At 43.5% G+C, this 11972-nt stretch overlaps 1 protein-coding gene across 1 annotated transcript; it reads left to right on the top strand.

The window, feature by feature from the left end:
* Positions 1 to 592: 592 nt before the first annotated feature.
* LOC121300234 (zona pellucida sperm-binding protein 3-like) lies at positions 593 to 11803 on the top strand. Its single transcript, XM_041228732.1, has 12 exons — positions 593 to 901; positions 1656 to 1743; positions 7552 to 7590; positions 8119 to 8303; positions 8722 to 8828; positions 9237 to 9328; positions 9505 to 9685; positions 10086 to 10194; positions 10393 to 10484; positions 10727 to 10812; positions 11132 to 11245; positions 11601 to 11803. Exons 1-12 carry the CDS (start codon positions 593 to 595, stop codon positions 11801 to 11803), a joined length of 1605 nt encoding a protein of 534 aa, XP_041084666.1.
* The last annotated feature ends 169 nt before the right edge of the window (positions 11804 to 11972 follow it).

Raw genomic sequence — 11972 nt, 5'->3', positions numbered from 1 at the left:
CTACAGAACCCATGCACCAAGCCTGTTACTCAGTTCACCAGTGCGGCCATTTATCCAGCAGAGAGATGTTAGATTCCCTTGAAAAACAGTTCCAAAAGTTACTCGTGGCAGAAATCAGAGACAGACTGGAGGAGGTTCTTTATGCAGAGGTTTTATTTCTCAACATACAAAATAAGAATCAGAATGGCGCGCAGGCAATCTGTTGGAAACCGTGCCGACTGCTTTGTGCATTTCAGTGGGGACAGGAATGAGGCGCTCACTGCTGAACATGGAGCAGAGTCTGGGACGACGTCACACCCACATAATAGCCAGAGACAGGGGAGCAGCCAGGACAGACCAGATTCTATTGGGGCTTTCGGGGAGGAAAGCAGGAGGAAGGTTTAGGAACAGGAAGGGCTCTGTGTGCAGTTGCTATATCTCCAACTGCAATATGAGGAAGAGGGACATGTGTACTAATTCTGCTTATTCTATACACTGTATATGCAAAGGTGTTTGTATGGTTTCAATTGTTCTAAAATGGAGAGTGAATTTAAAATTGCATGGCAATGAACAAAGGATCGCCTGGGGTTGCCGCCGGCATGCCACCGCCTGCATGCCACCGCCTGCATGCCACCACCTGGGGATGTCGCCTGGGGATGTTGCTGGCCTGCCTTTGCCTTTGCCTGGGGTCATCAGCCTGCCTTCACCCGGGGTCGTCAGCTTGCTGTCGCCCAGGGTCGTCAGCCTGCCATCCTCTGGGGTCACCTGTCTGCCTTCACCTGGGGTCGCCTGCCTGCCGTCGCCCGGGGTTACCTGCTTGCCACTGCCTGAGATTGCTAGCTTGCCTGTGTCTGAGATTGCAAGCGTGCCACTGCCCGGGATTGCCTGTTTGCCACAGCCCAGGGCTGTTTGTTTGCCACAGGTCAGGGCCGTTTGTTTGCCATGACCCAGGGCTTCCAGATTGTCATTGCCTGGGGTTGCTGGACTATCTTTGCTTGGGGCCACCGGACTGCTTGTGGGCCCAAGACAGCCTTCGTCCCCACCTCAGGAGTTTGACAAAGACATTTGGGACTTTAGGGAGGGAGGTGACCGTAGGGCCATGTGTGCTGCACACATGGGGGTGTGTGTGTGTGTGTGTGTGTGTGTGTGTGTGTGTGACCGGGTGCCCCACCCTTTATATGATGTGCACTATATTATTTGTATTATTGTTGTTTTTATTATAATTATTGTTATTTGTCATCTGTATAGATATAGGTGTATTTGATTAATTATTATGATTGTACAATTGTTTGTTTTGGATCGGCAAGGAGGGGGTTAAATTCCTCCCTGCCAAATACATGTGAGAATGTGGCTGGAGCCTTAATTAGCTAATTGTTAATTATGGATTAATTGGGCACCAGCCACAGACTAAAATAGCCAGGAGGAATCCTTTATCTGGGAGCGGGAGCGTTACCAACCATTCCAGTCCACAGCAGGTAACCATAATTTCACTAGAGGAAACTGACTAAACAAATGTTTCTAGTAGTGGAACAAAGGGGCTTTGCCCACTCATGCCCCAAGTGTGCCTTCGTGCAGGTGCTAAAGTAACATACCCTCCTAATTGAAATTGCTCTTGGGCACTGAATGGCTGCACTGGGAACCTTTCCTGTTCCTAACCCCTATCTCCTCCTCCAGAGCCCCAGCAGCCTCTGGCGCCTCTCCTGGGAGCCCTGTCTCAGGGCTACTGCGAGCGGCATCATCCCAGACTCTGCTCCAAGTCCAGCAGTGAGCTCCTCATTCCTGCCCCCATGGAAGAAATGAACTCAGTAGTCTGCACGGTTTCCAGCATCTTGCAAGCACAGCAATTCTGATTTCTTGTATGTTGCAAAATGAATGGTTACATAAAGAACCTTTGGTCTGTCTTTGTGTAACTGGGTACAAAGCTTGTGTCATTTAGTGAAGAAACATTTAGCATTAACTGTAGTTAAGTGAGTATTCTTTTCTACAAAGGTAATAAAGCAGGTCTGAAGTTTTATTGGGGGGGGGGTTTGAATATTCCTCATATTGTTCACATCTGGCATTTTGTTGTAAAACAGTGATGCAAGCTTAATAGATTTGTCATGATCATTCTGAATTACTTTGGACTTTCCATTGGGTTGCTTGAGTTCATGTCAAGTGGAAGCAGACTCACTGTTGCAGAAATTATTGTTCGGAATTGGTACATCACTTCTGATGGAGCGTTAATCTGTACAGTGGAATGGCTGTTAACTTTTTTTTTTAATTAGGTCCTTGGCAGAGGACCTCTTGAACACTATCTTCCTATTGGCAAAAGTTTTGTAGTTCTGTGCAGGTAGAAATGTTGCTGGACCAGTTTCAAATTACTGCATAGTGCAACTTCCAACTCCACTTCTTGCTAGTTAAAAAAAAAAAAAAAAACATTGGTTTCTTGTATCCTTCTGCTCATCTCTACCTTCTACTCAATCTTGTAAACTGAATGGATGCATGCAACAAACACAGGTCATATATTTATTTTTTTCCCACATTTCTGGGCTCTAGGACCTAGGACTAAAATCAACACCAAGCAAATGTAAAACTAAACTGATATTTTCTCTTTTTGAAGTCAAAAACAAACTTCAGAGTGAAAGAAATAATTGCTGAAACAAATGTTCTAGGACCAAGGGTTCTCTGTGAAAATGCCAATCATTGCTTGAAGCTCAAACTCCTGTCACGTGAGTCGCTGAACATTGGGCTGAAAGACTTCTGATACATTATTTACCAAGCAAAGGTGGTTGAAAACATATTTGAGTGTCAGTGCATATCAATTGAATCTGGAGCTGTGCTATTCAGCCTGAATAAACATTCCACAGATAAAGCTCCACATTCCCTGTTTATTGCACTAACTTACCCAGGGTTTTGTTTCTGTTTTCAACCTAGGTGGGAAGTCAATAGAATTTGAGAAATCCTGCATTTATATTTAAAAATGAACAGGGTTGATTTTTGAGTTTCAATTTCTCTAATTCTTTGAGAATCCCAGAATTTGGAGAGATCCCTACGTGGTGCAGGATGGTCCTTTGTGGCTGGATCCCTATGTACTAAAATTGGGACTTGAGCTGAACTAGAAGGGCTGGAGGCAGAAAGGTATCTTCAGTAGACATGATGGATTTCACTGCTCCCCATTGAGATAGTTTTGTTGTACAACAAATCCATAGTGTTGCTGCATTGGGCAGCTACTCATTTCTGGTTGGACGCCCATGTTGGTAATGTGTTAGCAGCTCCCTTTTCACTATCAGCTGAAACCATGGATTGTGCACAGTGTCATAATATTACATTGGTTTCAAAGCCTGCCTCTTAAAGTTTCAACCTCTTCACAAGTTGATAGATTTTTGCTTCCAGTTATTTTCAATAGTGTTGGTTCAAATGAGACTGGAGTGGACATGGATTCTTTGAACAATTTCAGTATGTTTAGCTTCATCAAATATAATCAGTATTAGAATTGAACAGAAAAGAACAAGATTATATTGTTTATATATTCAGTGGGAAAATTGCACAAGTGGGCCTACAGTACACAGGATTTGATACAGAAGAAAGAAAATAAGCATGTGGCAATGGACAAGTTGATTTTGGCAAATACACCCTATTGCAGTTCTACTAAAGGGAAACAGCTTCCATAGTCACAGATCCCCACCTGCCACCTCATAGACATTTTACATGAATTTCAGATTTTTTAAAACATAATTATTTTCAGTTTTTTTACTTTAAATGTGTTAGACCCAATATTTTTATTTTATTTTAGAGAAGCAATAACAATATGTTTAACTGAACACATTTATAAATATTTATACAATAATTACAGTATAAAGAATTAGACAGTATATCCAGGTTATGAATAAAAACAGCTGTTCTGAATATTAAAATGCGCATGCCATTCGTATTAACCACATATTGTCTGTTTTTTTTTTATTATTATTATTATTTCTCATATAGGTCACGCCTACATTCAGATATAATTTGTATGTCTAGTTACAAGATTTAACATTTAGCTAAATATGTAACTAAATCTTAAATCTCTTAACTAGATTTAAGATTTAGCTAATGATTTCCATTACATGAGAGTAGATGTTAAAACTTCGTGCTGATTTGAACTCCGCTTTCGCCAAGATAAGCACCAACTAAGATGTACCTTTACAGTAAACTAATGTGATCCCTCTGCATCTCCATCCATTTGCGTTTCTTTCCATCTGATGATGTAGATATCCTTCTGCCTGGTGTTGATTGCTGAAGTGTAATGCTGGCTCCAGGGATCAGCTTATTTTGCCTCCCCAGAGCATCAGCACACACAACGGCTGCGATACTGGCTCTGGGGATCAACCACAGTGCGGCCTCCCCAGCACATCAGCATGACAACCTTCTGGATTGAGCTAAGTATGGTACATCTCTGGGGTCTTCAAGTGGGCACCTTCCCTCCTCTGTGTTTTGTTGACTAGCCCACGATACCTAAAGAGGGCTCGACAGTGATTCTGGCATCCCAGCATCACCCCCCTTCATCCTCCACTCAACTGAGCCCAGCTTACTTACTCATACATCAGCATTGCTTTCTTTCTATTGTGCTTGAGATCTTCAGCCAGAATCTTTCTGTCTTCTGTCTTCTGTCTTCTGTCTCAATCACAGCCAGTTGCTGCTCCTTTCTGCTGCTTCAGATAAGTTCTTCACTGTGCAACGCAACTCTTGGCCACTGGACCCAAAATCACTGAGAAACCGGGTTGTAGAGTGTGCCAGAAATTGTCGACAATCAACCTCCACTGGGTAAACCTGGACATTCCACCCTCGCTGTTCCGCTTCAGCAGCTAGTTGAGCATATCAAAGTTTCTTCCTCTCATACGCCTCATCCACAGCATCCTCCCATGGCACTGTTAACTCTACCAGATGAACAAGGTGTGCTGATCCAGACCACAAGACAATGTCTGGTCGAAGGTCAGTGGTGGCAATCTCACGTGGAAAAATAAGCCGTTGACCAACATCTGCCAGCATTTTCCAGTCTCTAGCAGCTTCCAGTTGTCCTGGGGGAGGCTTGGTTTTAACACCTTTTCTTGGTGGTTGCTCTCCTGGACAGAGGAATATTGTCTTTTGTGTGTAATGCTTTGATGGAACTGGTGGCAACTTATTGCACAAGTTACTCTTGTCTTCCAATGCTAAGGCCAAACACACACAGCCTTGGTCATGGCACCAAGTAAACCGTCCTTGGCTAACACCCACCTTACATCCTGTCAAAATGTGCCTTAATGTTGCTGGTGATGAACTCAGAGGTTTAGGTTCTGTGGTGATGGGAGAACATCATATGTTGATCTGATGAGGAAACTCATCCTGCTGTGTTCCATTGTCCATAGGTCGTGCCAACTGATCTTTCCCATCTCAACCATTGTCCCTGCTTGGCCTGGGAAATGACTTTTACACACCTCATCCTCATCCTCAGCTTCCAACATTGAGCTGGGGTTGCCTTGTACCATGTAGGAGGAGCTGAACTGAGACCAAGACCCCCTCCACCATGCTGAACTTGCCCTATAATATCACCAATTCGAAGGGCAGCCTTAGCATCTTCCACAGCTTTCTTTGCCGCCCACTTTCCTCCAGTTTTCAAAACTGGTGCTGCCTCCCTTACAGATTTGTCATATGAATCTACTAATGTCATTTCCAGTCAATTTTGGTGCACTGAAATTCTCCTCGGTTAGAGCAGAGACTGGTAGCTGCAGTATTCTTTTACCATAAAGTCCCACTCTGCTGAGGCAGCGTGGAACTCCCAAACATTTCCTGACCTATGAACTGATTAAAGCTTCCAGCTTCTCAACTGTTGTCAAGGAAACCTCGTACACAGTCATTGGCCACAGCAGTCTTGGCAGTAGACCAGACTGAAAGCACCAGAGTTTCAGTTTGGCCGGTAAAGCGCTGCTGTCTATGCTCTTCAACCCTTCCACTACTTGTTGTCTAACTTCTCCCACACAAACTGTGTCCTTTAGATCCCCATCATACCATTTCCCAAGACAGCTAAATCTGCAAATATGCAAATGAACTAAGCCCACTTTATGCTTTCAGGCTATTTGATTGGCTCTTGTAATGCTGAAATTTGCATATTCTCCTATTAGCATTACAAGAGCCAATCAAATTGCGTTAAAGCACAAAGCAGGCAGAGTTAATTTGCATACAAACTCCAGATTTAGCTGGCCAGTTAAATATTTAGCTAAATGTTAAATCTAGTTAAAAGATTTAATATTTAGTGACTACAACATGTTGCCTGCACTAATCGGTTATTGGGCAAAATAACCAATAAGATTGAATGGACACGAATGCAGTTCAAGCCCACTAAATCAAGTAGCATTTTTATAATTAAAGTTAAACTAGTAGATAACATTCTACATTAATGGTAAGGCAATATCAACAGTGTCCGAGAAACCAGTGAAAAGTCTTGGGAGATGGTATGACGGGGATCTAAAGGACACAGTTCATGTGGGAGAAGTTAGACAACAAGCAGTGGAAGGGTTGAAGAGCATAGACAAATGTCAACACGTTTGTCTAATCATTGTTTTTTAAGCGAAAGAAAAAAAATCATGCTTATTAACCGTTTAATATTCTCATAAATCATAGAAAGCTGTGAACTACCACTTTTTAGAAAACAGGGAATACAGACCCGATCAGCGCCAGATAGTGCTGCGCCTGTGGAATAAAGACTTATACTGCTTGAAGAAAACCTTAAATGTTTTTATTTTAGATGAGGACCATTTTGGTAACTTAACATTTTCAAAAGAAACCACATTGAGAGCACTGCGCTACTGAACCTAATTTTAAAACGCTGTTTTCATTGTTTAAATAATAATTGTTTAGAGCTCATTAAAAAAAAAAAAAAATTAAAAAAATCACAATTTAGATTTAGGACCAAACAAATCACGTTGTCATACAAAAAAACAAAAAAACAACAACATTTGCTGTGGCATTTATAATTACGCTGCACGCATTTGCGCGCGCACAGAAGCACTTCTTTGTTTGACAAAACTTAGTGCACTTGCTAGAAATGAAGCCTTGAATCCTCAAAATTTGTTCATGAACTTTGCATTTCCTCAAAGCATATTCACCAATTTCATTAGATCGCTTTACTCAAAGACCGAAGAAGCTGCCACTTCTTTTCTGTTTCTATCTTTGCTTGTTCCATTTCGCAATTTGACCAAAATAAGTTACCCAAAGACCGAAATAACCTTGCATTTCGTTCTTAGATAATAAATGCTCAAATTGCGAAATGTTATTTTTGTCGAGGACTGACCGAATCGTGACTGTAACATTTTCATACAGAAGCAGCTATGAGGATGTAACAAATGAACGTTTTCTTTACATTAAATATTGCTTAATCGTAGGCTCTAGGGTTTTTTCTTTTCTTTTTCTTTATTTTTATTATTTTTTTTTAACATCACTTAGTCCCTTGTCCCTGTGGATTGCAACTACTGTAGAATGTATAATCATATTGTAGCGATCTCGGTTAACGCAGGCAGGCGCATCACACAGGTAAATAATTGCGCTGTATAACCAAGTTAAATTTGAACTCACGCATAGCCGGTGCAACGAAACCTGGAGTGTTAGCAAGGCAACAAGGTTTGTCCAATTTTTAATTGATGTTAACTGTTGGGTATTTTTTTCTCTGGAATGTGTGTGATATACGCAGGCGCCCGCGCAATGGCACAACTCGATACACCTGTGTCTTTGGTCCACTCAGTGTTAATTATCCAAGGACTCAAATTAATGCCATAAGAAAAGCACCTGAACGGTACTATTTGGTAGGTAACTGTTGGTTTTGAAGATGGTGTCGTTGTGGAAATGTGTGGTTCTTGTGCTTTGTTGTGTACCGTTTGCTGCACCACAGGAAGGTAATGTGGGCTACTCGTGGGGTTAGTGTGTTTTGTGCCTTATGTTTTGGTAGCATTGACTGTATCGGTGCATGATGTTGGTGTGTTAACAGACTCGTTTTACTGATATCCAGACAGTGATGTTCTTTTGTGCAACACTTAATCGTGCGTACTTGACTTTTAAAGGTTGTTCATAGTTATAAAATTAAACCTTGAATTACGTGTCACCGAAAGTGGTTGCGTGTTCCGCTTTATTCTGGACCCGTTTCCCCTGTAGCTGTGAGTACAGCCTGCGGCGTGGACTCGGTGGCTGTGAGGGTGTTGTTGGATTATTTTCGGCCGGCGTTACCTCTGGACCCGAGTGGCCTCCTGCTGGGAACCTGCCCTCCATCCAGCAGCAGCGCCGGTAATAACATGGTGGTGTTCCAGTACGGCCTGCTGGACTGCCGCTTTATGCGCATGGTAAGTGGCTTCTAACTGCTGTGTTCGTGTCACAAGCGTATAAACTGAAATTTCACTGCACCCCATTAAACTGTACACGCTTTTATAAATGTGTGCGTTGTGCTCGGAAGCTTTTGTCCTGTAGTGTTTATACAATATTGGTTATGGTTGTAACAGATACATAAATGTATGTTTAACAATGTTTTTGATGCTGGAATGCGCTACATAACCAAACAATACAAACGTTGTGTTGGCATCTGTATGACTGGAGTAATTGCATTTAAATATAAAAGTAAACTTGATGTCTATGCTGTTAACATGCAGTGTGCTGTGACCCCAGTCTTGTAAAGGTTAACTGATGGAGCTGTGCCTTACCCTTGAACTGCAGGCAGTGTTTTAAATCTCTTTAAATGGTGACATTTACCAATGCCTTCCCCAGGTTACTGCCAACCTTACCAGTTACATGAATGTGCTGACCTACAAGCCCACCCAGAGTGGCTTCTACCAGACTCCCTTCAATCAGGCTATTGTGTGCACCTATACCAGGTGAGTGGTCTTAGCTTAAACATGCTGTAAGGATGTGTTCAAAGCCTCTGGGCTGTTCATTCAAGCATCCTGTCTGATACTTAATAGAATCTAATTTGTGGAGTTTTTTTCATTGAGAATTAAGATTACAAAGTCAATGAATTGTCAGTTTAGTTTATTGTGGAATTTTTTTTATGGGCGGTTACTTTAAACCCAGTTTATGGCACTGAATACAGTGGTCTCTGAAAATCAAGTCATTTACTGCATTAGGATTTCTGGACCAGTTAACTTATTGTGATGGCAGCAAGAGTAAATTTCCATTAACTAATACCAATAAATGGCTTCTCCAGTTCAGTGTCTACTTCTGAATGCAAACTGTCCCGACGTGTTGCTGTTCTAACCAAAGCTTTCTATCCATGTCTTCTCCAGACCTGCTGGCTGGACTCCTCCAGTGTATAACCCTGCACTTGGGGATGCCTCTGGGTTTGGGAAGCTGGAATTTAGCATGGGGATTATGAATGGTGAGTTTGCTGTCCTGCAGTGTACACTTGATCTATTGGTTTAGGTCTGTGGTGCTTGGGTCACTTCCTCCAGTCAAGTAGAAAATGTTTTGGCTAATTCCTCTGGTGCTGCTCTGTCCTAGCTCATGAGATTTGGATGGGTTGCTGTTCTCATGCTCCTCTCCTTTCTGTCTCAGATGACTTCTCAGCCCCACGCACCTCCAGTCTATTCTTCCTGGGGTCCCCCATCTTCATTGCAGCTGCAGTGAAGCAGCAATTCCACATGCCGCTGATGGTCTACATGGAAGCGTGTGTTGCTGCAAGCACTCCAGAGCTGAGCCCTTCAAGCCAGACCTACCCGCTCATCACCAACCATGGGTAGATGCTTGCTGCAAGCTGTAGTAAAGACATGACATGTGTTTAGCCCTTGGAAGCGCAATAGTTGTGCTTGGTTTTAGGAAGGGGTGATGACCGGTCAGCTTTGAATATGGCAAAAGCTCAGCTGGATTAATAAAACTGGCCATTCTGGGAAGGCTTAGCTGGGCTGGTTCTTTAGCTAGTTTGTAATTGGTGACTACAAAATCTTAATATTGGTAATATGTCCATGATTGGTAACCAGTTAACCTTAACTTTCCACTAGTGCACCTGACACCATGGATTAGAATGCAATTTGTAGAGTGTCTCACTGGAACGCGGGAGGTCTTGCTGACTTCCTTCCAGTGGTTGTCTGCAGTCCTGGCACGTGCCTCCACCTGCTCAGTGCTCTTTCTCCTTGCAGATGCTTTGTAGATGGACAGACTGGTAACTCCAGGTTTCTGCCCCGAGTCCAGACCTCCGAGATCCGTCTGGTTGTCCAGGCTTTCAAGTTTACACAACGGAATACAGATGTGAGTATCTGGGTTAACTTGCTTTTGTATTGGAGGGTTCAGGCAGCTAGTTAACAATTCTTTCCCTGGTGAATATCTGATGCTGTGCTCTAGGTGTGTAATTTTAAAATTAAATTTAGTTTCTAGAGCAATATTAATTGGCATGCCACCGGAAGCAAGTGATCGGTGGGAGTTGCTTTTTCAAATGCATTTTCCTAGGTCTACATCCATTGCCGGTTACTGGCCTGGGACCCTGCCCAGCTCAATGACCCCACCAAGAAAGCCTGTTCATTCAACCAGAGAACCAGGAGGTAAGGACTGGACCCTGCTGAGGCTGCTCTCTGTACAAGGGGAGTGCATGGCTGTGAGGTCCAGTGACCCAGTACTTGTTTCTTAATCTGCACAATCAGTTCTGTGCCTCCTTACAGTTGAGGAGATTTATTGAAATCCCGTTAACTGGGGGGGGGGGACCGGACCCGACCAATTCTACTACTCCTTTTGAATAGAAGTCTATTGCAGTGCCCTTGGGTTCAGTGTCTTGCTCTTGTTCCAGCTGGGAGCTCCTGGATAACCCTGGTCGGAGCTCTGTGTGCAGCTGCTGTACCTCCAACTGCAGTCTGAGGAAGAGGAGGGACACGGGTACTAATTTCTCTCTATTGAGCTTGTACATAATTTTTGTAAGGTATAATTTCACCTATTCTACAAGGGTGAGTGACTAAAATGGGATGGTAACCAAAGGGTGCAAGGCCTCTTACCAAAGAACCATCCCCCCCCCCCCCAGACAGGCCACTGGCTGTCTTGCTGGTACTCTACTCAATGGCCTGTTGGCATCAAAGTTGTTTGGCTTCTCTTGGGTAGTTTCAGCCAGCATCCTCTTGGCCTGCCTGTTGTGGCTGTTACTGCATTGCTGTAAAGCATCAGGGCCTGTTTCTAACCAGGCTCCCTTTCTCCTGAGCAGCTGAGGAGGGGCTGAGACACACTGCAGTGCTTGGACCCCTGAGGATCCTTCCTGAAGAGCTGTCTGCTGGAAGCCAGGAATTCTACCAGAGGAGCCCTGCTCTGTCACTGGAGGGTGAGTTCAGCCTGCAGGCTCCAATCCAGTGTACATTTGGCTTGCATGGTGTTGACCTTTTTTTACAGTACAGATTCCCTTGCAGTTGTGTTTCCTTCACCTGAATTGTATGTTTTCTGCTAAAACATTCAAGCTTATGGCATATAACCATAACTTCGCCCTAGGAAGCTGACTAAACTAATATTTTCTAGTATTGGAACAAAGGCACTTTCTGCTCTCCCATACCAAAGTGTGATTCTCTGCAGGTCCTAAAGTAACAGACCTTCATTGAAACTGCTCCTGGGCACTGTGCAGTGGTTGCATTGGCAGTCCTTTCTGTTCCTAACTCCTTCCTCCTGCTCTCTCCTCCCCCCAGAGCCCCAACAGGCTCTGGCCTGGCTGCCTGTCCTGGCTGCTCCCCTGCTGCTTATGGCTCTCCTGGGATCTCTGGCTATGTGCATGTGGCATCATCGTGGACTCTGCTCCACGTCCAGCAGTGAGCTTCTCATTCCTGTCCCCACTGAAATGCACACAGCAGTTGGCGCTGTTTCCAGCAGCACTACAGCACAGCAATTCTGATTTCTTTGTATGTTGTAAAATAAAAATGACTACATAAAGAACCTCCTCCTGGTCTGTCTGAATTCTGCCACAGAGTAAAATTTCTAAACCTGAGGGGATTTAGGTTTCCAAGGCATCAAATGTCTTTCTGACAACTTTACTTTCTTTCCTTAACAGGCTTGGTACAGGG

This window comes from Polyodon spathula, chromosome 25 (genome assembly GCF_017654505.1).
Source record: "Polyodon spathula isolate WHYD16114869_AA chromosome 25, ASM1765450v1, whole genome shotgun sequence".
Classification (NCBI taxonomy): domain Eukaryota; kingdom Metazoa; phylum Chordata; class Actinopteri; order Acipenseriformes; family Polyodontidae; genus Polyodon; species Polyodon spathula.
The sequence above is the reverse complement of the archived record's forward strand: the minus strand, read 5'-3'. Positions and strand labels throughout refer to the sequence as shown.